Here is a 26853-nt window from a genome sequence, read left to right on the forward strand (position 1 = left end):
TTTTACAAATTAAATTCAAGGTAACCGACGATTACCGCTCTTATTATTTTGTGTTCTTTTTTTTTTATATTTATCGGCTATCTAGAATTAATTCACTCTAGTATACGAAGTTCTACAAAGCTATTCTGTTGCTTTTTATCTAAAAAGAAAAAAATTAATTGAAATAATGAAATGCTTTCTCTCGCATGCTCAAGACGTACGCAAAGTCGACTTCTTCGTAATCCTTGCTTTCAAAAGCTCCCGCTACTGCAAAAGTTGCTATGAAACAGAATTGCATTCCGCTGATGATCCTTCGGCTGCAAAGATCGTTATACGCTGTATCTAGATTGCGTGAAGATTTAATAGGAAATTATAAACATACTTTCTTTGGTTTGCGTTTAACGAAAGTGCTATAACGCGCCGTAGAGACAGCGCTACATACGCTATAACTTAAAGAAAGAGCCTTCATAAAATATAGCATTACATATAATGAAGAAAACTTTCGATCGGAACTCGAAATACAAACGCAAGAATAAACATGTGCGAGTAGTCGAGATAAACAGCATATAACGAACGTCACTGACAATTTAAACTCTCTTAATAAACAAGATTCTTTTCAAGGTAAGCTTACCGACGTTCCGACGGCGCTATCAAGCGAGCGAGTCAAAAGATTGAAAAGCTGGCAGGATAATCATTGCATCAAAAAGTATTTCAGCCCGGACTGCAGCCCCTCTTGCCCTCCAACATAAATCCACCAACCATTGCCGGTGGCATCTATCGTGGCGATCACAGCAACGTACAACAAGCCGGGACCGCTGGCGCAACGGCGTGAGTAGCCCACTCGTGTCCCTACATATGGTATGCTCTAACAAGCAATGCAGAGCGCGTTCGCCTCCAGAGATGGCTCCAGCGAAAGGTTATCCGTTCAAATCGGGTGTGGTTCAATCCCTCCACAAGCATCGTGTGTTTTTTTCCTTCCTCCTCCTATTTTTAAGCTTTGCCGATCCGGGGTTTTGGCGGGCGGCGGGCGGAGAAGGTTTGGTGATTTGGTACAACCTCGGTACCCCTGCTCCTTCCTATCTATATCTTCGACGTGCTACTGCTTTTTACTTTCTATTATCTGATTGTGGTTGTCTTTTCAATCTCTCTAGAATACTGGTGATAGCGAGAGATTACCGTAAGTTTTTAATGACGCAATAGGCGTTAATGACCATCTTGATCATCATTTACATTTGCGCCGTTTCGGAAAATGTGTATCGGGTGCTGCGGTGTCTATCGTCGTCATTTCACGAGCGGTTACACTTTCGGGGATCATTGGGTGGCTGGGCTCATTCTATATCACAGAGTGGAGGTCGGCACATTGGTGGCGTAATTACTCAAATGATCCGCAGCCTCTATTATACGGGCGTAAATTGTAAGGTCTTGTTTTATCGCTCGATTTTGTTTTCGGCATTGAAGCGAAACTACTATTAAACAAGATAAATGCCACCAGCGATTACATTCGATACGTGGAGAGCAGCACACAAATTCCCAGCTTTGCATCGATACTGCTTGATATCCAGAGGTCTAATTTTTCCCTAATGCTTTCGATCCTACGTTACTATGTTATCCCCGAACTACCTCGAGACTCGCTTAGCAAACAAGCCCAAAGTAAATAAATCGTCCGGAAGGGCTTAAGCTCAAGAGTGACGAATGAGCGATACAAGGAGTCAGCTCCATAAACTGCACCTCTCGTCCCCCATTGCTCTACTCGAGATCAACCGGCCTCTTGCTGACAAGAAAACCCAGATCCGCTCTTCTACCTTCACCATGCCAACCTCGGTCGTCTCTGGTGGGAGTGGCAATCTCTCGACCTGAGCGTCCCTCTCACAGAGATGTCTGGCCTAACACGCCGTCGCTGTCTCTCGCAGCCAGGATAGCCTCGACTACTTCGCTCACGGTAAAGACCCGACGGCGTACCATCTCTCCTGGGACGGGGCCCACTGGATCGGCTGGGAGCAACTCGACAGGTCGGGCTTTACTTCTCCCCTGGACGCTACATCTTGGAGGAAGAACCATCTGGCGGTCGGTGGACGCGGGCCGGATAACGATTATGCCGTGAATCAACGGAACGGTAGAACTTGGTCTGGGTGGCAACCGTTGGGAGGCACTGTCATCTCCGAACCGAGTATTGCCTCTTGGGGCCCAGGAAGGCTTGATCTGTAGTATGTCTTGGACCCCCCTCCCCGTCCGAGAAAAGGATCAACTCTGACTCTGACCCCGACTATCTCGCAAGCGGCATTGGAACCACTGGAAGGCTCCACCACAAACACCACGAAGGTGGAAAGTGGTCCACCGGAATCTGGGAGGATCTAGACGGCAAGCTTACTTCAGCTCCGGCGGTGGTCAGCGTAAGTGGAAACTTAGTTAGATCCCTAATATTCCTCCCCAAATCAAGGAAGGCTCTGGATCGTTACCATGAATAACAGGACATGGCTGGTTTGCCATCTCGATCCAACCCTAGCACCAGTAGCGGACGCCCTAATTATATAATTATTCACTTACCGCGTTCTTGAAACGGCAGACGAGCATGGCCTCCGCTCGCCGGCGGCAGAAAAATTTCGCACCTTATTGATATACCCCAATCCTGTGGACGATATTCATCCAGCAGGCGGGATGGCTCAGTAGGCAGGGTCATCTTCAGGACAAACTGGTAATTGGAACGCCGGAAAACTGTATTCACTTACGTTTTGCTTCGAGTTTCCCGTATCTCTGTGGGATTCTCGGGCCTCTTTGATGTGTTTTTTTTTTTCTTTCTGGTTTTGTTTTTTGGGTTCGCTCTCTATTCCATTTTTGCAGGTTTCAACTTTTTTTTGGTATTTTGACAGCCTAACGAGGAAGGAGCGGAAGTGTGTCGATCAAGGAATGACCTTATCGTTGTCTGACTTGGTAAGAGTAGAACCAAGTATCAATTTCCGTAGCCCGAGATCAAGTTTTCGTTTCTGAGACGGAACAGGAGGAGGCGAGTCAATCTTCCTACGAGCCCAGAGGTTACCCTCAAAGCCATTAGCATTGCAACCCATTTTGAGAATACTAGTTGAGTGTTGTGCTGGCTGTCAGCAAAAGCCTCTAGCCAATGCTCCAACGTTGATACCTCATGTGCAATCTTTCCGCGCTGACGGGAAACTTGAGCCTAACTCAGCTTTTAGCGACGAGGAATATTTTCTCTCGCAAATGGCAATCAAAGACTGGCCTTCTTCCTCTCCTTCTCTTCTTCCCCAACTGCAACACACACTCATTCACGAAAATATTATTTCTTCGACCACTTCTCTTACTCTTGCGTGCACAATTATCTCCATCAGCATATGTTCATTGCAGCTACCATGGTACGAGACAAGATCAGAGTAGACATCCTCATGCTTGCTCTCGCTTTCGCTACGGGCTCTCCAATCAACAAGGACCCTGAACTTGCCAGCCTCAGCAGCAATGCAGTATTTATCCACTGGATAAAGAACACAAAAAAGATAAGTGATGCTTTCATTTTCGCGTTCTCCTCGAAATGACATCGCAAATTGAAGCAGACATACCGGAATTTGGACACCATACTTGGTATACTCCGTTTAATGCCAGCCTATTTTGAGACCCCAACGCCTTGCAATGCCCCGTCCCAAACTCCACGTCCACTGAGGCAGCAAAACCCCTACAAGCCCCCCACCGCCCTACAGCAAATCGAAATCATCCAACTTCTCCCTATACTTCAAGATATTCCTCTTGATCTTGCTTCCATCCACCCACGTCACAAAGTCCTCCATATTCCGCGTAACCAAGAAGGCGGTATCGGTGATCGTCTCCGTCCCAACCCGCACATGGCCCTGCTCGATAATCTTCGTCGCGGCCTGCACCGTCTCGGCCATGCGCAGCCGGGTCATGACGACGGGCAGCCGGCGGCGGCAGAAGGCCGAGACCGTGACGCTCTTCTCGACCTCGGAGAGTTTAGCATTGGCCGCGTTGGAGGGCAGGATGCCCATGTCGTGCAGCTTGGAGAGCAGCAGTTCTTCGTGCTTGCGCCGGAAGCTCGAGTCGGGCGGGAGGGCAGCCAGGCGGTGCGCGAGCTGCTTGAGGCTCTGCATACACAATGTTAGAATGGCGCTCTTTTTCCCGTTTTTGTTTTTGGCGCGCAGAGAGAGGGGGGGGAATAACTGACGCCGCATATGCGGTTGTATTTCGCATAGTCGGCGGGCTTCTGGATGTTGTATCGTCGGAGGATGGCGGCGTCGCGGTGGTTGTTGTCGCTCTTGTAGGTTGTGAAGTCGACTTTGCGGAGGAGCTTCTGCTCGTGATGCTTGAGCTTGCGGACCATTTTTGTTGGGTTTGAAAATTGTTAGATGTTGGAAGTCGAGAAGTTGAGCTCGGGATAGAAAATAGTAGTATATTTGCGATAAGTGTAGCCGGAGTTCTACCGACGCCAAGTAAACGAATGTACGGACTTAAATGCTTCCTTCATACTGGGCAACATACGCAACCATTTACGGTCCTCACCACGGCATCACCCACCATGGCGCCTCCACGATTCCAATGCCTCAATATGGTGAGGCAGATTACGAAGAAAGGACTGAATGTGAAAGCCGCATTTTCAACTTCCCATGCATCGAGGTTTGGTACGTTAGAATCGCATGACCAGCTTCCTCCTCTCACACCTGTTAACAGCACCGCTCTAGACGAACCGCCCAGAGCCAGAGGGACGACAGAAGACCTCATGGATCTATTTCCCCAACGTTCTGCTGCTACCCCCAAAATGCAGCAGCCCGCGTCCCAAATTACCCTCGGAAGCGGCGTCGTCACAGCCGACGCGCCTGTGGGGAACCAACGAGTCTACAACCTCATCCGCAAGAGCAAGGTGAGGGCAGACGAGAGGAAGCAAGCGATGCGGCGCTCCAGCGCCGCCACGGAAGATTACACGAACCACCTCCGCGGCCAGGACCTGAGCAAGCAGATTACGAGAAGGTGGAAGGTGGGGGACATCTACGCGCCGCACGATCTGAGCGAGGTGGAGATGGCGAAGTGGAAGAGGAGGGGGAAGCCGCTGTATGATGTCTTTGACGTGCTAAACTTGAACCCGATGGAGCACTACCGGGTACATTTCCCATTTCTACCCCCCCCCCCCCGTCTCTGCTACTGTTTGCAATACTCGAGCCCGGCAACGATGGCTAATGCGAATCAGAACTTCTCGATCATGTCCGAATACATGACAGAAATGGGCCGAATCAGGCATTCCAAGGACACGGGACTGAGACCGGTGAACCAGAGAAAGATTGCGAGGGCTATCCGAAGGACGATTGGGATGGGCTTGATGCCGAGTGTGCACCAACATCCCGAGATTCTTTACAAGGAGGTTCAGAGGTATGAGCAGAACACGGCATTCAAGGCGCATGATGCTCCGACGGGTATCATGTGAAGGCTGCCAGGAACAGACTGAGCTGGATGTACATTAGGTGAACAATGATGTAGGAGCGGGAATGTGAGGCTCTGAATGCATGAAACGGCCTACGGGGTAGGTCTGGTGTATATTTCTTGACTTAGATGGCGTCGGAAAATGGTTTGCGATGCACATCTGGTTGTTATTGCTAGTGATATTTCGGGTCGGCGATATCAGTCGGCGTTAGGTGAGGGGACTCAGGGAAGAATCTCTCCGTACAGCAATATGTAAGACCCAACGAATTTTTCGGACTGCCCGTCATCCCCGAGACTCCTCCCAGCCGACTGTGGATATTGATCCCGAAGAGCCTATCTCCGTAGTAGTTCCTCCATCGGCTATCGCTTACGTGCATAGCAAGTGACAGACGGCGGTGACTCTTTCTTCAATCCCGTTCCTCAACTTAATTTATATCAGCAGCTACACTTCGTATATCCTATCAAATGCTGGCAGCTTTCAAAAGAGTAAATCTAGGCATAAAATCATACAGTTCCAGAGCGGATATCTTCGAAGCTCCCAGAGTACAGGCTTGGTCCGTTCCTCAACCTGTAAGACCAAATCCAGCAAAACGTACCTCACAAACTCACATCGCGCGGTTACCGTACTTTGTCTACACATGCAAAAAGATGACAAAGACTGATACGGCTCATTAGATTACTGATATTGATATTAAAGATATGCAGGACACGATATAGTAAGAATGCACAGGGAAGGGACTTTTGGTGCAAACGTTTGCGCCGGGCTAGCGATACGATATACATACATACATGGTTGTAATGCAATCTCTTGAAAGATATCCATTTCAGTAAAGTCAAGTCCCAAGGAATCGATTTTATGCTTTTTGGAAGCCGAATAGAGTGGTCAGTCACCTACCTACCGGTACCTACTTGTAGCTACGTCGTGAGGCGAGATCGCATTCCAAACATCCGCTCGCTTGCAAGCGGTGGCAGACCACGTGGACGGACAGCGCGAGAAATCTTGGTCAGCTTGGGAACAAAGCCTTTCAAACTGCGACGTGCAACAAAACCTGGGAGATTTGCCCCCGTTTGATCATGTGGTGCGGTGCGAGATGTAACCACGTGATATGTTTAGGAACAACCTAGGCCAGCCTCGCGTCGAAATATCTACACTTCCTCGGTACCAGGACCACTTCTTCAACCCGGCCACCCCAACACCCAAACCGCGACAACCCCCCCTCTCCGTACAATCATGTCTGGCCGACGAGATTTCCTCAGCCAGAAGGCTCCCGAGAACTATGTTGCCGGTCTGGGTAGAGGTGCCACCGGCTTCACGACCCGATCCGACCTGGGTCCCGCGCGCGAAGGTCCCAGCGAGGACCAGATGAAGGAGCTTCTCGCAAAACGTGCTGCACAGTTTGGAGCTGCAGCACCTACGGCATATGGCGTCCCCGAGAAGAAGGACAAGGAAGAGGAGAATGACGATGACGAACGCTTCCAAGATCCCGAGAACGAGGTCGGATTGTTCGCAGGGGGCGCATACGACAAGGACGACGACGAGGCAGATCGCATCTACCAGGAGGTAGACGAGAAGATGGATAGGCGGCGCAAAGCTAGAAGGTTGGTCTCCCCATTTTGTGCCCACTCCTCCCGTCACCCTCTGCGCAGATGGTTTATCAGATATGCAAATAGATGAACAGATTACCGACCTTTCTACCTACAGGGAAGCTCGAGAGAAAGCAGAGCGAGATGAATACGAACGAAACAACCCGAAGATCCAACAGCAGTTCGCCGACTTGAAGCGCGCATTAACGACGGTCAGCGATGAGGATTGGGCAAACCTCCCAGAGGTCGGCGATTTAACTGGAAAGAATCGGAGGAACAAGCAGGCTCTGCGACAGAAATTTTATGCGGTGCCCGACAGTGTCATTGCTGGAGCGCGAGATGCCTCGGAGCTTGGGACTACTGTGGCCGACGATGGGCCCTCGGGAGACGGATCGGACGGTACCATGACAAATTTCGCAGAAATTGGAGCGGCGCGAGACAAGGTCTTGAAGGTCAGGCTGGACCAAGCATCCCAAGGGACGGACTCCGTTGCTGGAAGTGCTACGAATATCGACCCCAAGGGATACCTCACGAGTCTTGCCAAGTCACAAATCAATGAAGGCGAGGCGCAGGTGGGAGACATCAAGCGAGTTCGAGTACTGCTGGAATCTGTCATTCGTACTAATCCTAAGCATGCGCCAGGTTGGATTGCTGCTGCTCGATTGGAGGAATTAGCTGGGAAGACCGTGGCGGCCCGAAGTGTAATCGCACGAGGCTGTCAATTCTGCCCAAAGAGTGAGGATGTTTGGCTTGAGAATATCAGACTGAACGACAACCATAACGCCAAGATCATTGCTGCTCAGGCCATCAAGAACAACGACCGGTCAGTGAATCTCTGGATCGAGGCCATGAAGTTAGAGTCGGAAGCGAGAGCCAAGAAGCAGGTCATCCGGAAAGCGTTGGACCACATCCCTCAGTCAGTCGTGCTGTGGAAAGAGGCCGTGAACTTGGAGGAGGATCCTAGTGATGCGAGACTCCTACTCGCGAAGGCGACCGAGATTATTCCCCTATCCGTTGAACTTTGGCTGGCTCTTGCGCGCTTGGAGTCCTCGGACAATGCGCAGAAAGTGCTCAATAAAGCTCGTAAGGCCATTCCTACATCTCACGAAATTTGGATTGCTGCAGCAAGGCTTCAAGAGCAGATTGGCAACACCGGCATCAATGTCATGCAACGTGCAGTCAAAGCTCTTGCGAAAGAATCTGCGATGTTAAAGCGCGAGGAGTGGATTACAGAGGCAGAGAAGTGCGAAGAAGAAGACGCTGTGTTGACTTGCGGTGCTATCATTCGAGAAACGCTTGGCTGGGGCTTGGACGAGGATGACGACCGGAAAGACATTTATATGGAGGACGCGCGGGCAAGTATAGGACGAGGAAAGTACGAAACAGCTCGTGCAATCTACGCCTATGCATTACGGATTTTCGTGAACAGCAGAAAGCTATGGCTGGCGGCCGCTGACCTGGAGAAGAACCACGGGACGAAAGATGCGCTGTGGAAAACGCTCGAGAAGGCAGTTGAAGCTTGTCCGCAGAGTGAAATCCTGTGGATGATGCTCGCCAAGGAGAAATGGCAAGCTGGGGAGATCGACAATGCAAGACGAGTGCTAGGTCGAGCTTTCAACCAAAATCCAAATAACGAAGATATTTGGCTTGCAGCGGTCAAGCTCGAAGCCGAAAACCAACAACCGGAACAAGCCAGAGAATTGCTAAAGACCGCTCGGCAGGAGGCGCCGACCGACAGAGTCTGGATGAAGAGTGTTGCTTTTGAGCGACAGGCAGGCAATGCAGACGCAGCCCTTGATCTCGTCAACCAAGCACTGCAGCTCTTTCCTGGCGCCGCAAAGTTGTGGATGATGAAGGGCCAAATTTATGAAGGCGAAGGCAAGCTACCACAAGCCCGTGAAGCCTACGGCACGGGTACTAAAGCTTGCGCAAAATCCGTGCCTCTTTGGTTACTCTATTCTCGGCTCGAGGAACGTGTCGGCAACATCGTCAAGGCTCGTGGTATTCTTGATCGGGCTCGACTAGCTGTCGCCAAGTCGCCAGAACTCTGGGTCGAATCAGTGCGTTTGGAACGTCGTGCGAACAACGTCAGCCAAGCAAAGAACCTGATGGCACAGGCTCTACAGCAAGTTCCCACGAGCGGTCTGTTATATAGCGAGGCAATATGGCATCAGGAGGCCCGCACACAAAGAAAGCCGAGAGCCTTAGAAGCTATCAAGAAAGTCGACAATGATCCTATCCTCTTCGTTACCATTGCAAGAATTTTCTGGGGAGAACGGCGTCTGGAGAAAGCGCAAAATTGGTTTGAGAAAGCAATATTGCTGGACAGCGATCTTGGCGATACCTGGGCTTGGTATTTCAAGTTCCTGTTGCAGCACGGGACTGATGTAAGTACAGTGGCTCAATATGGTAAAAATATGACTAATCACGGCGGGCAGGAAAAACGAGCGGATGTTATTTCGAAGCTGATTCTAAGCGAGCCAAGACATGGCGAAGTTTGGCAGAGCGTTGCGAAGGACCCGAAGAACGTCGGCAAGAGCCAGGAAGAGATCTTACGGACAGTTGTTACGAAATTGGAGTAGTTGTTGCTTGGAACATGGTGTGTAACATTATTCGCAGTATGTCCTGCTGCTGGCTACGGCAAAGAATCGTTGACTTCGAGGTCTAGCATATAACCGGCTCACTTGTATGCACTTTAATTCTGTTCTTGGTAGGCCTTCCTTCCACAGCCGTCTTCTCTCCGTTTTTTTTTTTTTTTCTGTCTAGGCTGATTGTATATGGAATCGCTGGACTGCATCTCGATTTGACAGGACAAAGGCAAACCGTGGCGCCAGTCTGCTGCACAAGGATGATGAACTGACCGACATTTGAAAGCGAGTAAGTAAATTATCTTTCCTCTTCTGGTTTAAAAATCGCTATCCATAATACGCTCAACCGTCGGTATACAAGAATTCAGTGTTGAAGAAGTCGATGAATACATCACCCTTTCTCTTGTGTCGTTCTCTCTTGGTGAACCTACTACTAGTTAAATACCAGATGACCTGGGCTGCACTAGGAAATGTACAGCATGTTTCCTCGCACATCTCTCTCGTCTTTCCTCCACCCTACTTTGTGACAACAGGCTTCCCCGACTCGTAGTTCTTTGTTTGCAGTCTTCCATTGTTTTGTTCAACACTCTGCAAGCGGTGTAATACCGACGTATCGGCAACCTCTTTTGTGGAAAAGATGCCCCTTTGTTCGACAAAGCTTAAGCTTACCAAGTCTCACTGGACAAAATTATGGCACCCAACAATTCATATCTGAAAAAATTCCGCTTCCCGCGTTTTCCCCATCGAGTTCCCATCGGGCACTTCCATTCATAATGGCCGAGGCCTCTCGTGCGGATCCGATTGAGCTGCTTCTCCCTCCAGGTAAGTGTGTCCCTAAACACCAGCTCGGACTATTTAACCGACCACGTTGTCAGGACGAAGGAATCTCGCAAATCTCACAAACCTCGCAAGGAAATACACCCATCCAGTGAAAACGATTGGGAAGATATCCCACCGAGTTCTCAAGAATACAGGCAAATCAGGCCTCACGCCCATCACTCCTAACCCGCGGTCTCACAACAGGATTGCCACTCCATTGCTGACCCCTAACTCTTTACCGTCCCGACTGGTAGAAAAGTATCAAACCAGGAGATTCTATGGGTTCTCCGCCGAGGAGTTGCAGACCCTCAATGCCATCACTGGACTGGATAACCAGGCTGGAGACTCGACGCTAGACGAAATGATACACCCACTTTTCGCGGAAGCGAAGTGGGAGAGGAGTGATGGAATGGGATTGAATGTTGGGCCCTTGCCTATCAGAGGTGGGATTGATGGATATTGGGTTGTGGGTGTTCTCTCCACGCTCGTCTACATCAGGGGCTACGCTGAATGATGCGCTGGTGATTGTAGGCCGATAACCCGATTGTCTGGAACGCTCTCAAGCCGTCGATCTACCTCGCCTCCTTGCTGATCAACAACGCCGCTGTGTACCCCTGGTAGGCATCTCACACCCCGGAACTGGCGCGCATCTCTAATAGTTGCAGGTGGGATGCTCTGTTCTTCGGTGACTACCACGACATTCCCTCGCACCGAAAAGGACCGCAACACCAGTCCAAAAGGCTTAAGTCATTCCATACCCGCCCCCTTCACATCCGGGAACAGCCCATGGAAAGAGGGAGAGTGGATGCACAATTTCGTGTCGCAGCCCAGGCTATCAGATTTAGAATATGGAGCGGCTACACCAACTACGCTACAGGACTAGCCATCAAGGAGCCTTGGGTATGTGGCGCTACCTCATGGGAGCTTTCGTCGAACAACATCAGGATCAATATCGCTTTAGAGCTGATCCAGCCCCTGTTGAGCGCGCAGTTGAATGCCGCTGAGAGGTAAGCTTGCCCCTGTGGAAAGGATCGAGCGGTATATCTTCGAAGAGTGGACTACTAACCAAATGCGATGATCAGGATGGCATGCCAGTTCAGAATCGCTTCGACGCTTGTACACGAAACCGCTGTGAGCCTTCCTTTATCACTTTTTCGTTGAAGATAGTTGAACTGACTTTTTACGAGCACGCCATGTGGGAATATAAACGGAATACTGATCCGGACCCAGAGTTTCACCGTCTCGATGCAGAGCCATACTTCGAGGGCGAGGTCCTTGCAGAGCTAGGCTGGTCGCTGGAGGACAAAGTAGGAGATGCTCTTTCCAGCGTGCTATGCCCAAACTAATGTTGTGTGCACCAGCTTTGGGGAGGAGAACCAATGGATATCCTTGCCAATTCTTACAGTCGTGGAGGCCCGGGCTTAGCAAGCGCCGGCTTCTTCAAGACAAATTGTACTTGATAGCCCTCCTGGATTAGCTTGACGAGAACCTGCTAACCTCACACAGGGTTCGTCGACCGACATAAAGATTACAGTGCGGCTCCTCTCCTCGAACACGTTGTACACATCCCGCCACATGACGACCCGTACTACAGGCACGACTACTACCCTCTCTCGACCTCCTGGTTTAGGTCTCTCTTCGACCGCAACCTATGGGACTCACAGGCTCGGCAGTTCCGCGCTTCCGCAACCAAGATGCAACCATGCTATATTGGAACCACGGCCAACTATGTGAATCGACAAACCGAACATGAGCAAATAGACTCTTTCACCCGCCAATTCGACGGTACTGGCGTCCTGGCTGTCAGCCCTGGGGCTCCTGCCGTAGAGCAAGCAAGAATTACAGCTGAAATTTCTCGACGCAATCATGCCAATGATATCTTTGGGAGAATGCGAGTTTTCGTTCCGGTAGTACCTGTTACTGAAGAGCCGCCCGATGATCCAGATCCGCCCGAACCTGTTTATACGTGTGCAAGATGGGATGAGATTGCACAGTATCTGTTTGACCACCGAGACCCCGACGACTTGGCACTCGACACATTGGACTTCCCGATGCCGGAGCAGAATCTGTACAAGAACGTTTACGACTACGGGATGGGGATGCCGGGCATTACACCGGAGGAGCTCCGAGATTTCCTACGGGTGTGTCATCAGAGGAAGCTCTTGTTTGGGTACGTTCACCTGCCAGCCAGCTGCCTGCTAGCACCACATCATCCCATCCCCTTGGGCCTCGGGCTCTCTCTCACCCGCACATCGCCACTCACGACACAGCTAACAACCGCTCTCAGCTACACGCCGTTCCCAGCCGGCGGCACCGTCCACCGCCTCCCTACGGGCTGGCCCGAACGAGATGCCGAATTCCAGTTCGTGCGCGAGGGACGCACCAACCCCATGCACATCGCCAACCTGGATGCGCTGATCCGGGACCCGGCCTTTCAGCACAGGCTGTACGCCGAGTACGGCGATTACCGGGATATCTACTACGAACACCTCCGCCTCGCCATGCAGAGGCTGGGGGCGAGGACGAATACGGCGAACAGCAGCATGCGCTTTGGGGAGATGAGGTCGGTGGTGAACTCGCTGGCCACGGGTAATTACATCACGTAAGTCGTCTTCGTCTTCTCTTTGGGCACGCCTCGCATCCCGCGGAATTATGTACATATGTATATATGTATACATTCTTCTGAAGATTCATGACTTCAGAGCCTCCGCTAACCCAGCCTTCCGCAAATTAAGAATCGGCCCCCGAGGCTCCGCCCGGATGATCTGGCCCATCGCCCAAGCGTGGCGCGACAAATACCAGCGCGACGCCACGATGAGGATACTGGCGGATGGCGACGCCATGGTGCGGGCGGCTCGCGATCAAGCGGCGCGACTGGAGCAGGCGGGGAGCGAAAGGGAGTTGGGGGTGGAGAAGGCAATGGAGGGGGAAGCGGACGACGAGAAGGAGACGGAGACGGATGAGCAGGATAGTACTGGCGTTGGGTCAGACGAGGAGGGGAGTGGTGGTAGTAGTGGTAGTAGTAGTGGTAGGAGTGGGATGTAGATCTGAGTAGAGCGACTGGTGACGATGAGTAGGCGCTGCTGCTTGGAGATACTAGGGATGCTATGGATGCTAATGGTACTGGTGAGGGTTCTAGTGAAGGGTATGGAGCTGGGGTGGAGGGAGTTGAACAGAGCTTGTTCTGCTGCTTGCTGGCTGGAGATTTGAGAGGCTGTTGGTTAGATGAGTTGAGTTGAGTTGCTTGGTATTGCGGTGCGTGGTTTGGTTAGTTGGTTAGTTGGAGTTGGTTAGTTGGTTAGTTGGAGTTAGTCAGTCGGTCGATGGTTAGAAGAAAAGATAATATTATTATTATCATTATCATCATCATCATTATTACTGCCTCTTCCTCTAACTATCAACTTCTGATCTGATGTAAGGACGGGTGGTTGGTTAGTATACGCCTCGAGAATTCTCATTGCCTTCCGTCATTGGAATATACATATACATATACATATACATACACATACATATACACATGCACATAAATATACATATATACACATAAAATTCTTTCCAACAATGAACTCCCTTCTTACTCCAACCGCAGGCACTCTAATCCCTCATCACTCAACTTATTTCTCTCTCTCTCTCAAAAAAAAAAAAAAAAAAAAAAAAAAAAAAAAAAAGTCCTTCAAAACCGACTCATACCTTTTTTTTTTTCTTCCCCAAAAGAATCAAGGCTCCTCATATTATTATTATTTTAGAAAAAGAAGCTACTGCTCCTGTTGAACGGTAACACGGGGAACAAAGATGAGAGGAATGTTTCTTGATTCTTGTCTGATGTACTTGGGGAGTAGCCCTCTTACTTATACATCTGGGGAGGTCTTGACACGTGATAGATCTATCACCTGATCACATCCGACAGCTCCGACACCATCATCTATCAAGCATAATCGTCGGCTCGCTTAGGTGGGCCTCCTTTCAGCCTTTCAGTCTTAGTCGGTATAAGCGACTGCGGATCGGAAGCGAGTGCGGATTTTTCGAATGTATTAGAAATTTTTATATACTATAGCAATTAATTACTATTACAACTTAAAATTATTTGTATAAATAATTAATCTGCGATTATATCTTCTTTCGAAACATCCGAAATCGTATCATTTGATAAAACATTTGATTATCGATTGCTATTTTCAAAGTCTGATTCGTCTTTTACTTTACGCAACGAATCGTTTGAATCTCTACTATTATAAAATTGAAACTATCGCTATCGATATTAATACTAGAAAAAGGAAAAACATCTTGCTTTAAAAAAGGGTCTCTAATAATATCGGTTATAATTATCAGATCATCGTTATCGTAAGAAAGTTCGGGTTAAGAAAGAGTTGGTCGAGGAATACCTTTTTTTACGAAGCCGCAAAATTTAACTTTTAAAAAGTTATTGCATCTATTAAATCTCTTTCGAATCGAGAATTAAAATGAGCATTTTATTGTCGTCTTTAATGATTAAGCTTATAGCAAAGCGTTTTCGTATAATACTTTTACGCTCGCGCTTAACTATGCGATTCCTTTACGATATTTAATATCTTTTTCTTTTTTTTAAATCTTATCGACGCGTTGTTATTTTGCAGCAGATTCAAGATTTTCTTTACTTTACTGCTTAATAGCAAGCTTGTTATCGATTAATAATACGATTTTAAATGTTTCGGAAAAAGATATGCTCGTAAATTAATTATTTATATAAATATTCTTTAGTTAATTATAATAGTAATTGCTATAATATATAAGAATTTCTAATACATTCGAAAAATCCGCACTCGCTTCCGATCCGCAGTCGCTTATACCGACTAAGACTGAAAGGCTGAAAGGAGGCCCACCTAAGCGAGCCGACGATTATCAGAAAGCCCACAATCCAATTCAATCCAATTCAATTCAATCCAATTCAAATCAATCCAATTCGAGATAAGATAAGATAAGATAAGATAAGCGTAAAACCCCAAACTAAACCTCAGCCAAAGCCAGCCCCGGCCCGGCCCCTTGCTCGCTTGCTCGCTTCTGACGTAGCTCCGCAGCGCAAAAGAGGAAGGACCGTTATGAGAAAAGAATAAAAAAAGACGGAGAATACCATGTGCAAGGCCGGCGATGAGGAGCGGGAGCCGGTAGCGGGTTGTAGTGTAGCCTACAATCTTGCTCCGAGTCTCGTTGAGAGAGATATCCGAAGAGCCAGAGCGATCATCCGTCGCCGCCCTGGCGGGTTGACACCTCGGATATTCTGGGGTGGTGTCTGGCTATGTCGCGTTGGTTTTCACTGCCGGATCGATCGGGAAGGTGAGATAGGTCGTGGGTGGAATGAAGGATGGTTCGCGAGGATGGAAAGTAGGACAGGCGAAGGGGGCTGGCACGGGATAGATTGTTTGAATATTATAGTAAGACAAGTCAAGAAGAAGGAAGTGTGACGAAAAGAAAAACTCCAACGACCGGAGTTGGCCATGGACGGCTAGCTACCCAGCCGACGAAACCCGTTACCAGCTCCCTTCCACGGCGCGGACGTTGATCGTGAACGACCACAAGCCTTTATCATCCACGGCATGAACGATTACCTTCCGAGCCACATCGCGCCTTCGAGTAGTAGTAGCGACCGTCGTATTGGTGCGTCCCTGCAAGAAGCAGCAGGCCATCAGTTATTATTCCTCTCTTCCGACCGTACGCAGTGAGAGAGATAAAAGAACAATAACTTACCTTCGGGACACGCGCACCTCGAACGTCAAGATACGGATCCCCCGCATCATCAGTCCCGATGGGGTATTGTACCATCACAGAATAGGCGGCGGCACCAGCAGCAGGTGACCAGCTGGCCTCGAAATCACCCGCGTCGTTCACTCTGCGCAGAGAGACGTCGGGGACTAGGGCGGGTCGCGTGACGGTGGCTCCGCCGTTGAAGACGGGAATTCGTCCGCTGGTGAAGGTCGACCTGGAGCAGGTCTTCGCTGTTGTGTAGAAGATCCAGGCCACGGGTGCTTGGCCTCCTCTGCAGACGTTGGTGAATTCACTATCGGAGATGGAGGTCAGCTAACTTGCTAACATGGATAGATAGATGTTCTGCTTCAGACAATGTGAATGAAAGATGGGAGGGGATATTATCGCCGATGGGATGGAAGCTTAGGAGAACAAGTTGATTGATGGATGGATTCAGAGAGAGAGAGAGAGAGAGAGAGAGAGAGAGAGAGAGACTCACTGCACAGCGGTGAAGGCCGAGCTACCCGGAAAGCGCGTGATAAAGTTGTTTCCGAGGGAAGGATAGAGCGGATCGCTGACGCCGAAGGTGTTGAAATCCCGGAATGGAGTCTGAGTCACGCGACTGCCATCTGCGTAGACGGCGTCGAACTTCCACATCACGGCAGTGTAGCGGTCCTTGGTCATGGCCAGTTGAGCGCCGCAGTTGCCGAGATTGAAGGCTTTGAAGTCAGAAGGCGGAGCGAGACCTGAGGGGCAGGTATATTCCCATTGTGTGCTCTGCCGGGTGCGCAGGGGGAGAAGTGCTGATGCGAGGGTGGAAGGCATCGATCCAGCGAAGATGGAGATAAGTAGGAGGAACTTCATTGTTATGGAACTGTTGCTTGCGGTGCGTTAATATCGATGGAGTTTTTCTGAAGTGAAGTGATAAGTAAATGAGCGAAAAGTTTTCGGGGTTATATAGCGAGCTGGACGCGAGCTGGACGGCGAGAATGCAAAGCCGAAATGTACGTTTGGACTCGAGCTCGTTCATCTGCAATTGCAGATGACGGCAGTGCTTGCCAAGATGGTCATTTGAGCGCATCGTAGGTCACATTCGACGAACATATCGCTCTTGGCTCTGAAGAGGTAAGACGGAGGACGATGGGAGCAATGGGAGCGATGTGAGCTTGTACACCCGCCACGCACTTGGCTAAGACACGGCATGTGATGCGGACTTGCCGATCTCGGTTCGCTCCGAGGTGAAGTGAAAACACGGAAAACACCAGCGAGAACAAAACCTCACAAGTTACTTCTCCGTCCAGACCACTACGTCTCCTCTGGTGCTTCCATTTTCTCTGGTGCGTCCTTCTTGCACGACTTGAGAAGCTATATATGTTTTGGCCGAGGACCGTCAACATGATCGTTTCCAGGCCAGAGAGCCTTGGAATGGTTACTAGTGAGACTAGTGAGACTGGTGAGTCTGGGCGGCAAGCTGACTGCCTCTCAGATAGCGGTGACGTCAATCTGTTGTGAAAGAAACTCGCCGCAAAACAGATCAATACCGATACATTCATTCCGACCAACCGGTAACACAAGAAGAAGAAGAAGAAGAAGAAGAAGAAGACGGAACCTTCGATCTGGCAGTGTAGACTTATTCTCCGGGTGGAACGAAGAGCCAATGTCCTAGATTGCATGCCGATTGGCGAGGAGATTGAGAGCCGGGATCCCCCAGGAGATATCTCCTCCCAAAGGAACGAGAAGTTCGCCATTTACGGAAAAGAGGATACATTTTCAAAAGTCTCCCTACTCCTCAGAAGCTCAGGAATCAAGCCCGGATACGCTCTAATTATGCATATCCTTGCGGATAAAGACGACCTCACTCAACTGAGAGTGATTGTTGGAACTGAGACTTCGGTTCGTTCTGAAACCAGTAACTTTGGTAAACCTTTGAAGCTTGGAAGCTTGGAATTGCGAAAACCTGATAGCCCGCCCATAAGGCCAGGCGAGAGTGGCGGTCAAGCGAGGAACAATGTTATAGCGAAGTGAGTCAGGCGACCATAATAGGTCAGGCCATGTGGCTGCTCAGTTTGCTATTCCGTTTTGTATCTCTCGAGTAGCTAGCTACATAGATAGCTACGATTCCACTTGGTTAGAGGTATGCAAAACCAACTGAACACACTCACAAACTGAACACACTCAAAAACTGAATGCGTATTCAACTTGCATCACACACCCTGTGATACCAACAGAGAGTCATCGATGCAAACAACAGTGGAAACGACATCTGACATAAGGATCAGAAAGAGCAGTTCGTAGTAGAACACACGGAACAGTTAAGATATGCAATGTACTGAGCAACCTGAGTGACGAGTGGAAAGGTGTGAAATGCCATCTTGATGAGAAGTTCATCATGGAGAATGAATGCCTTTGACCCTGATGGAGCCAACTAAGTGTGGTGGTGCTCTTGTGCGGGCCCCAAGCTATGATCTCAAAGGCTGCTTTGCCTGCCTTGAGGATTGGGGTGACAAAGAGGAGAGGACGGTGTTGGATGATAGATAGAATGTATAGAATGAAAGCCACAGGACTCAACATCGAAGCTAGGTTTCTCCAAGGCGCCTGCCTGGTAGGTTGTATGATTCGACGGCCGACGGGCCTCACTGTTGCTTTAACGATTCGAATCAGATGCATCGTGGGATGTCGGGCTTGTGACTCGAGATATGAGCAGGCAGGCCTTATTGTCGCTTCCGCTTTTCGAGAACAACTTTCTGGTCGATGTTATCAAATATGAAATATGCGTTGTATGTACTCACGAGGCTGGGCAATATGCACCTCCTGGCCTAGGAATATAGTATCACGTGTAACCTGTATAGTCTCCAGAGGTTAACAAACCTCAAGATGCCATCGGTTTCCCAGAGGATTTAGGTGTTTTATTTTTATTTTCGGCAGACAGAAAATTCTCTGTCATTAGCGATGCGGCCCAGCATCGAGTGCATGCCAGCATTATCCTTGGAATACCATGATACTTGTATATCACGCCGTGGATCAGACGGTGGCCAGGTTACCAGCGCCTCGGGTATCATTGAATTCGGAAATGCAGAATCTTGGCGTGTGTCCTGCTTCTATAGATGTATCATACCATTTGCAGGCTTCAACGCTGTGAGCAAGCAGAAACTCCTCAAGACAGGACGACATACCGGGACAAACTGCCGCAGCCGGACACCAGCCTGCCTGAAGACGTCCGCTGTATCTCCATCCATGCAATAGCCTTGGCTGTAAACCACCTCGCTGATTCCTACCTGCGCAATCTTGATACTGCACGTAAGACACGGGCATGTGTCACAGTAGAGGATGGTTCCCTCCCTGATCCTCCCTCTGCCAGCCTCGAGCAGGGCATTTTCCTCGGCATGCAAACACAGACAGGTACCCAGTCCAACACCTGAGCCTTGGCCCTCGTTACATCTTGGACAGCCTCCATCCGCGCAGTTCTTGAGGCCCTTTGGTGTGCCATTATATCCTGTACTGATGACCCTCCTGTCTTCCACTATGACGCACCCGACTCTCCTCTTCATGCAATTGCTTCTTTGCGCTCCCAGAGACGCTAGCTGCATGAAATAAAGGTCCCAGTTCGGCCGTAGCCTGTCATTATTTAGCAAGTTCACCCCAGACAGCCTGGCATAGAAGTGTGCAATATCTGATGAAGTATTCAACAGCTTGATCGTAGCGCGGCAAATGAGAGGGAGGAGGCCATCCTGAGAATTGTATAGTTGCTCATCCGAATCCAGGACGAAATCTTCGAGGCTAGGAATATCTTGGGGGGATGCGCCTTTGCTTTGCATTCGGTCTTTCAGCCGCTTCCACCGCACATGGACAGGCGCATCTACGCTGACCAGTATGAAGAATGGACGCCTGTCGAGTTGATCGAGGATCTCTTCGGATTGGATGTCTGTTATGACCCAGAGACTCTGCCAATTCTTCGTGACAAAGTCTAATAGATCATCTGCGGTATCGAAGGTACGTTCCTTAGGGGTACTCGTACTGGTGCCGCTGACGTTCGCGTATGCTGGCCTAGTCTTCTTCCCCTTCTCATGCTCGTCTTGCTTCACGATGTTCAGCCCCGAAAGCTCGTTCAAAGGCTCTAATTGTAGGTGTAGCTGAGTAAAGGCATGGTGTTTGGTGAGGTAGTCGGCGATTGTCTGTTTGCCGGAGCAGATGCCTGGGAAAGAGCTCAGTCAGTATCGTGGTGGTTGAGTGTACTTAATATCCATTTACCTCCACATAGCCCGATCAACATGCTGTTTCTGGCGAAAATACGCGGATGTGCAGTTGATCTCGAGGTAAAAGCTTACCGGCAAGTCAACATCATATAGGGTCTGTGAGAACAAAGAGAGTCTGGAGGAGAAAGGGTGTCGTTGTAAACACGCTACGCGCCAAGATTCACCCCACCAAGCGCGTTAAGGATCCCGGGGTTCACCCGAAGGGTACTTAGCACGTGACGGTCACGGTCACAGTCATGGTCACAATCACCTGGAAGTCGAACTCATGATCAGATCGATCTCTGCAATTTTGTTAAATCACAAGAGCCGACACTTTGATCGACTCTCCCTTTATTAACTACTCACAGCAAAATTTGTTCCTGGACTCCTGCAGATATCAACAGATCGAACTCTCCCGTCCAATTCTTGTTGCGAAACTGCCCCTCTACTGTCTCCCGATACCGTCTACCATTTTTCCCTTTCCAGCAGCTAGCTGGAGCTCAGCGCAAGATGGCTCTCAAGTTCGCGCCCTTTGGGTCGGAAATCGAGCTTCCTTTCTACACGGCTTTGTCGCAGTTCAAAATCGACTTTGATAAACTCGACGACTCGGCCCGACCTGTGCTCGGCTTGTATGAGCCGCGTATGACCCCAACCCCAGAAGAGAGTTGCCGGATGCAGGTTCTCGGGAATGCCTTAACAAGCGAGGAGTAAGTCCTGCATCCCGCCCGAATAGTATATTGATAGGTACGGGCAGCGTGTTGACCTATGCAGTGTCCCGGCCGGCTACATTCGAGCAGAGGGGAAGATCAAGAATGTGAACACGATCGAAGACTTCAAGAACATGGACAAAGCAGCCATGTTGCAAACTGCAGCCAAGCAAGTGAGTCTGATATTGAGGCCCTTTCAGGTCAGAAAAGCGTTAATATTTCCAGATCTGGGATGCCATAAACGACGGCACCATCTACTCCATTCCGTCACTTCTCTCCTCCTTCACAATTCTCTCATTCGCGAACCTCAAGAAGTACACATTCACCTACTGGTTCGCGTTTCCAGCCCTGCATTCTGAGCCCGTTTGGAGGCAAGTTGAAACAGCCAACCCCGGTCAGATGACTGGCAAGGAGACAACTGCTCTTGCTGAGGAGGTTGGAACCTGGCGGTACGCTACTGACCAGAGAGAGCATGGTTTCTTCCTAGTGAAGAAAGTATTTCAATCATCCTCGCGGGGTGGAAGGCCGGCTACGCCCGGAACTCCAGGTGAAGAGCTGGGCTACAGATGGGTCGTTGGTTCACTGAGGAAGTTTGAGAACGGCTTTTTCGACGGTGTTCCTACGGGAGACCAATATGTTGCATTTGTCGATCCATCCACGTACCCTGAAAATCCAGGTTGGATGCTGCGGAACCTTCTGGTACTAATCAAGCGACGATTCAAGCTTAACAGAGTCCAAATTCTCTGCTACCGGGATACCCACTCGAGAAGACATGAGGCGAGAAGCCGGATCATTGTCCTGGAGACTGAAGGGGTGGTCTCTGACAGCGACGTAATGCCCAAGGTGACGGGCTGGGAGCGTAACAGCAACCAAAAACTGTCTCCGAAGACCACCAACCTGGCCCAGTACATGGATCCAACGCAATTAGCAGACCAAGCAGTCGATTTGAACTTGAAGCTCATGAAGTGGCGTATCGCTCCAGATCTGAACCTTGAGAAGATCAAGAACACAAAATGTCTTCTCCTTGGTGCCGGTACACTCGGTACCTATGTTAGTCGACTTCTGATGGGCTGGGGGGTAAGAAAGATCACTTTCGTCGATAACGCCTCTGTCTCATTTTCAAATCCCGTCCGCCAGCCGCTGTTTGACTTTAAAGACTGCATAAATGGCGGAGCCAAGAAGGCTGAAAGAGCATCCGAGGCACTTCAAGAGATATATCCTGGAGTGGATAGCAATGGCCACGTCATGTCGGTGCCTATGCTGGGGCATCCTATCACTGACGAACAAAACACTCGCGTAGACTTCGAGCTTTTGGAGAAACTGATGGAGGAACATGATGCCATCTTTCTGCTCATGGACACGCGTGAAAGTCGCTGGCTCCCAACAGTATTGGGAAAAGCAAAGAACAAGCTCGTTCTGAATGCAGCACTAGGATTCGATACCTGGGTTGCTATGCGGCACGGTGTCTTTGCAGAAGATGGTGGCCCTGCAGCACTGGGGTGTTACTTTTGTAACGACGTCGTGGCACCTGCAGATGTGAGTTTTCTCACTTCGGAAAATACCAGCCATGCTAAGACCGTATATAGTCTATTAAGGATCAAACGCTTGATCAGCAGTGTACAGTCACACGTCCCGGAGTAGCACCTACTGCCTCAGCTCAGCTAGTCGAGCTAATGACATCGGTACTGCAACATCCTGATGGCGCTCGAGCACCCGCTCCGAAGATATCTGCAAATCAGTCATCGAACGGGCGGGTCGAGTTTGAGCGTGAGCCTCCGCATCACCCGCTGGGTATCATTCCGCATCAAATCCGTGGTTTTATGGCAACTTTCCAGAACATCCCGATCAGCGGGCAGTCGTATGACTGCTGCTCTGCATGCTCCCCCAAGATCGTTGAGGAGTACAAACGCTCAGGATGGGAGTTCATCAAGCGTGCTTTGACCGAGAAGGACTATATTACCGAGCTAAGTGGTTTGGCGGAGGTTCAACGCCTGGCCGAAGCGGCTGCCGGTGATATTGATTGGGATAGTGAGGCAGATTTGGATGAAGAAGAAGGGGAGGGCGAGCTTTTGTGAACCAGAAAGCACATCATGAACCGAATGACGGGCTACGGGCTTCTACGATTTGATGAGGCGTTTGGGATCATGCATTTGGGCCGGAGAGTACAGGTGGGCGTGGTTACCTTTTGGCGGATCGGGCGGCACTATGATGGACTTTTGATCCAGCTGTTTGTTGATTGACGAATTGAACTTTCGGATTATTGCCATGCCATCTGCTTTATTACAGAATTCTGGTGTCGTTCCAATGCTGGTTTCACGTGACTATCTTTGACGGACCCACCTACGAGTCGCCGCCAAACCAAGCTTCAGAGAAGTTCCCAAAAAATGTAAGAGCCTCATTTGCATTCGATTGACCTCCACCAGCATGATCCTGTGAGTGCGCGTACATCTGCGAAGCTCTCCCGAGCCATACTGATAACAAACATATAGATACTGTACATAATTCACATTCTTTAAGCTATGCGCTCCCACTTAACACGTAGCGTGTTCCGCCGCCTCCTATCCAGCGAAGGTCTTATTCTCCACTGTCCCTCCCAAGCTGCCCTTCTTTCACGGCATTCCCGTCGCCATGGATCTCCATTCGCCGTTCGACTTCCAGCAAGGAGAACTCTCTTTGGTTTCTCGGCCAAAGCCCCCCGACAGCCAAAAGAACCCTCGCTACCCCCTGGACTAAAGATGATGCTGGAGTTGAGTTTGATGGAAAAGATGCAAGTCCGGCCCCCTAAAGCAAGCGATATTGTAAAGGCGTGGAGAGCATACTTCGAGTTTAAGAGCAAGAGGAAAGAGGGGTTTAACAACATGCACGCTCTGCACGCCCTGAGGGCATTAAAGCATCTGCAGAAGCTCGACAGCGACGAAGAGGATTCCCGGCTGAGCATTGAGGATCTGCGGCTAGCATCGGTCTCCATACAGATTCTGCCGAAGAATCATCCGGAAACGCATGCTGAGCTGGCTCGACTCTTGTATGCGGAGTGGGTGAAAGCCCCGGCCCCGGATGAACAGCGACACGAGGACTTTAGATGGCTTATCGACATTCTGTCACGGACGGGCAACGCATTGGAGGCTCGGGAGCTGGTTCAAGCTCGTGATCTTGGAGAGGAGGCGGAGGGAGATAAACGCCGAAGGGCAGCTTGGAACATGGTGCTGGATGGCTTCGCAAGGGAAAACAACGAAGCAGAGCTGCTGAAGACACTGGCGATGGGAGAAGAGACTGCGGATATCCTGTACCATTGGAAAATTCATTCGACGATGGTGCAGTTCTATGCCTCGAGAGATGATGTAGAAAATACCAAGAAGTGGTATTCGAAGCCCATCGTCAGTGTTTCGAGGTCAGGCAAGCGTGTTTATCCGTCTACTCTCGCTGCAGTTCTGAAATTCAGTGTGCGGAACAATGAGCTGGAGTGGTGCAAGACTGTCTTTCGCGATGTCTTGGAGACCAACCCCGGCAAGAAGTGGTGGGATGTAATTCTCCTCTGGGCAGCTGGTGCTATGGGTAAGGGAGTTGAGGATGTCGAACGTATGATTGATGTCATGATCCGTCGCAGCGATCCCAAACATCCCCAGCAGCCTGATATTGTTACCATCAATGGGCTTGTCGAACTTGCCATGTCCTTGAAAGACCCATATCTGGCAGAACGATATATTGCTCTTGGGGTGAAGTATGGGATCCAACCTAATGCTCAAACACATATCATGCAAATGAGTTATAGAGCCGATGCCAACGATCTACGCGGTGCTCAAGCTGCATACGATTCCTTGCAGATTCAAGAGGTCGAGAACGATGAGGATCTTCCAGCCATCAACAAGCTCCTCCGTGCCCTCTGCGCGTCGAAAAAGGACAATTACAGTCGCATTACATCCATCACCCTCGATCTGGAGGAGCGAGACAAGAAACTCGAAGCAAGCACAGTATCAGCCCTCACCAAAATGTACCTTGAGCGCGACGAAACTAACGAGCTCATCGACCTCCTGCAAACCCAAACCTTTCACTATACACTCGAGGAGCGTGCCGGTATCATCAACAACATGATAAATTTCTGCATCGACCCGGACACCAACACCGTACGATCCTGGGAAGCCTACACCATCATGCGGCAAATCTTCGACGAGACGACCACCGAGCAGCGCACCCAGATGATGAATGAGTATTTCTCCCGGGACCGCTGCGACATGGCCTGCCACGTCTTCGGGCACATGCGCCAGCACAACGTGCTCTCCCGGCGGCCCAAGCTAGAAACATACGTGCAGTGTTTCGAGGGCATCGCGCGGTGCGAGGACCGCGAGAGTCTGGACATGGTGCACAACATGCTCAAAATGGACAGCTCGATCGAGCCGAACACCAAACTCTACAACTCGCTCATGCTGGCCTACACCGCTTGTGATGATGCAGACCGCGCGCTGAATTTCTGGGACGATATTACGAATACGGAAGAAGGGCCCAGCTACAAATCTCTCGAGATTGTGTTCTGGGCCTGTGGACGCAAGCCGTTTGGGGATCGCAAGGCGAGGGATGTGTGGGCGAAGATGCGCCGGATGGAGATTGAGATTACGCAGAACGTATTTGCCGCGTATGTGGGGGCGCTGGCTGGGCAAGGGAAGTTTGAGGAGGCGCGGGATATGGTGGAGGGGGCGGAGAAGGACTTGGGGCTTAAGTTGGATGTTCTGACGTGCGTTCTCCCACATTTCACAGCCCTTCACCATCACCCTCTGCATCAACACTTCTGTTCCCTTCTTTCCGCGGTCAAATTCAGAACTTTGTATCCAGCTAACGCACCCCCACAGTCTAGGCACGTTTTACAACTCCATACCATCGCAAAACCGCAAGGACCTCGTCGAAGAGTGGGCCAAAGCCCTCTACCCTTCCGTCTGGAAGGAACTATCCGAGCTGGGACAGACGACGCAGGAAGAAGGGCATCGGCTGTTTAATATGAAGATTGAGAGGAGGGCTTAGTTAGTCAGCATGGGCAATCTGGGGGACGGGGGGATGATGTATGCATAGATGGATGGCATTGACACCCCTATTTGAAATCTAGCTGCAAATCGGCAGTAGGTCGAATACAATAAATAAGTCCCTTGAATCTCATCGTTGGCTCGCTAGCCAGCCAGCCAACCAGTGTAGGAGCTGTCTCTCATCTAGTGCTCATATCTGCGTTTAAGCGAAGTGAAGCGATTGATCTGAGCCGCGCACAGGATTGAGAGAGAGGGGAGGGGTTGGTCTGATTGTATGAGGGTGGGATTGGATTAAGGGGTTGTGGTGATGATGATGATGATGATGATGTTGAAAGGATTATGATAATGGTAATGAAAGAAGGTATTGCCAGATAGAGGTATTTTGGAGTTGAAATGGGTGGATTTCGAGTTTATAGTTAGCGATGAATTAAGGACAAAACTGACTCTTTAAAGTTAAGAATTGAGACAGCATACGGTACAACGTCTTTAATATACCTCTGTGATCCTTTGTATGATAGCGTGGACTCTACTCTATCGTATTTATCTGCGATAGACTCCTATGGACGAGAATACATGTTTTCAAATTTCTTGTCTGGAATATCGGATAAGAACGCTAGTTATATCTATCTACCGGAAAGGTCCCGTTGTTAGGAGCAGTCAGTCTCTTGAGCTGAAGAGGGTTGAGGAGAAGCTGGCTTGTACGATTGACTAACTTCAAGTTCAAATAACGTGAAGAAGGCAACTACTTGAAATACTAGATGCGGCTTGAGATAACTTCACAGACTCC

The 26853-nt window shown here is 49.8% G+C and overlaps 9 protein-coding genes across 9 annotated transcripts; 6 read left to right on the plus strand and 3 right to left on the minus strand.

The window, feature by feature from the left end:
* Positions 1-468: 468 nt before the first annotated feature.
* On the plus strand, positions 469-2440 carry L3040_005768 (uncharacterized protein; the record flags this gene model as incomplete). Its single annotated transcript, XM_066154642.1, has 7 exons — positions 469-519; positions 695-807; positions 861-940; positions 1768-1810; positions 1890-2183; positions 2255-2369; positions 2417-2440. The coding sequence occupies 7 exons, from the start codon at positions 469-471 to the stop codon at positions 2438-2440; spliced, it is 720 nt and encodes a 239-aa protein (XP_066011491.1).
* A 1237-nt stretch (positions 2441-3677) lies between these two features.
* Positions 3678-4318, minus strand: L3040_005769 (uncharacterized protein; the record flags this gene model as incomplete). Its single annotated transcript, XM_007296691.1, has 2 exons — positions 3678-4082; positions 4163-4318. The coding sequence occupies 2 exons, from the start codon at positions 4316-4318 to the stop codon at positions 3678-3680; spliced, it is 561 nt and encodes a 186-aa protein (XP_007296753.1).
* Positions 4319-4513: 195 nt separating this feature from the next.
* L3040_005770 (uncharacterized protein) lies at positions 4514-5413 on the plus strand (the record flags this gene model as incomplete). Its single annotated transcript, XM_066154643.1, has 3 exons — positions 4514-4616; positions 4677-5092; positions 5180-5413. The coding sequence occupies 3 exons, from the start codon at positions 4514-4516 to the stop codon at positions 5411-5413; spliced, it is 753 nt and encodes a 250-aa protein (XP_066011492.1).
* Positions 5414-6640: 1227 nt separating this feature from the next.
* On the plus strand, positions 6641-9668 carry L3040_005771 (uncharacterized protein; the record flags this gene model as incomplete). The annotated part of the gene is made up of 5 exons (XM_007296693.2): positions 6641-7008; positions 7112-9380; positions 9432-9521; positions 9576-9592; positions 9662-9668. The coding sequence occupies 5 exons, from the start codon at positions 6641-6643 to the stop codon at positions 9666-9668; spliced, it is 2751 nt and encodes a 916-aa protein (XP_007296755.2).
* Positions 9669-10354: 686 nt separating this feature from the next.
* Positions 10355-13610, plus strand: L3040_005772 (uncharacterized protein; the record flags this gene model as incomplete). The annotated part of the gene is made up of 11 exons (XM_066154644.1): positions 10355-10403; positions 10457-10866; positions 10932-11017; positions 11066-11407; positions 11483-11531; positions 11588-11707; positions 11762-11852; positions 11907-12570; positions 12688-13002; positions 13136-13407; positions 13540-13610. 11 exons carry the CDS (start codon positions 10355-10357, stop codon positions 13608-13610), a joined length of 2469 nt encoding a protein of 822 aa, XP_066011493.1.
* A 2294-nt stretch (positions 13611-15904) lies between these two features.
* L3040_005773 (uncharacterized protein) lies at positions 15905-16982 on the minus strand (the record flags this gene model as incomplete). Its single annotated transcript, XM_007296695.1, has 3 exons — positions 15905-16039; positions 16122-16431; positions 16618-16982. 3 exons carry the CDS (start codon positions 16980-16982, stop codon positions 15905-15907), a joined length of 810 nt encoding a protein of 269 aa, XP_007296757.1.
* Positions 16983-19216: 2234 nt separating this feature from the next.
* On the minus strand, positions 19217-20388 carry L3040_005774 (uncharacterized protein; the record flags this gene model as incomplete). The annotated part of the gene is made up of 3 exons (XM_007296697.1): positions 19217-19243; positions 19292-20310; positions 20367-20388. 3 exons carry the CDS (start codon positions 20386-20388, stop codon positions 19217-19219), a joined length of 1068 nt encoding a protein of 355 aa, XP_007296759.1.
* Positions 20389-20860: 472 nt separating this feature from the next.
* Positions 20861-23132, plus strand: L3040_005775 (uncharacterized protein; the record flags this gene model as incomplete). Its single annotated transcript, XM_066154645.1, has 4 exons — positions 20861-21057; positions 21122-21230; positions 21283-22593; positions 22644-23132. 4 exons carry the CDS (start codon positions 20861-20863, stop codon positions 23130-23132), a joined length of 2106 nt encoding a protein of 701 aa, XP_066011494.1.
* Positions 23133-23481: 349 nt separating this feature from the next.
* L3040_005776 (uncharacterized protein) lies at positions 23482-26067 on the plus strand (the record flags this gene model as incomplete). The annotated part of the gene is made up of 5 exons (XM_066154646.1): positions 23482-23489; positions 23547-23551; positions 23600-23733; positions 23793-25783; positions 25899-26067. The coding sequence occupies 5 exons, from the start codon at positions 23482-23484 to the stop codon at positions 26065-26067; spliced, it is 2307 nt and encodes a 768-aa protein (XP_066011495.1).
* Between the last annotated feature and the right edge of the window lie 786 nt (positions 26068-26853).

Source organism: Drepanopeziza brunnea (genome assembly GCF_022702325.1).
Source record: "Drepanopeziza brunnea f. sp. 'multigermtubi' strain 214-2 chromosome Unknown ctg9, whole genome shotgun sequence".
NCBI classification, from domain to species: Eukaryota; Fungi; Ascomycota; class Leotiomycetes; order Helotiales; family Drepanopezizaceae; genus Drepanopeziza; species Drepanopeziza brunnea.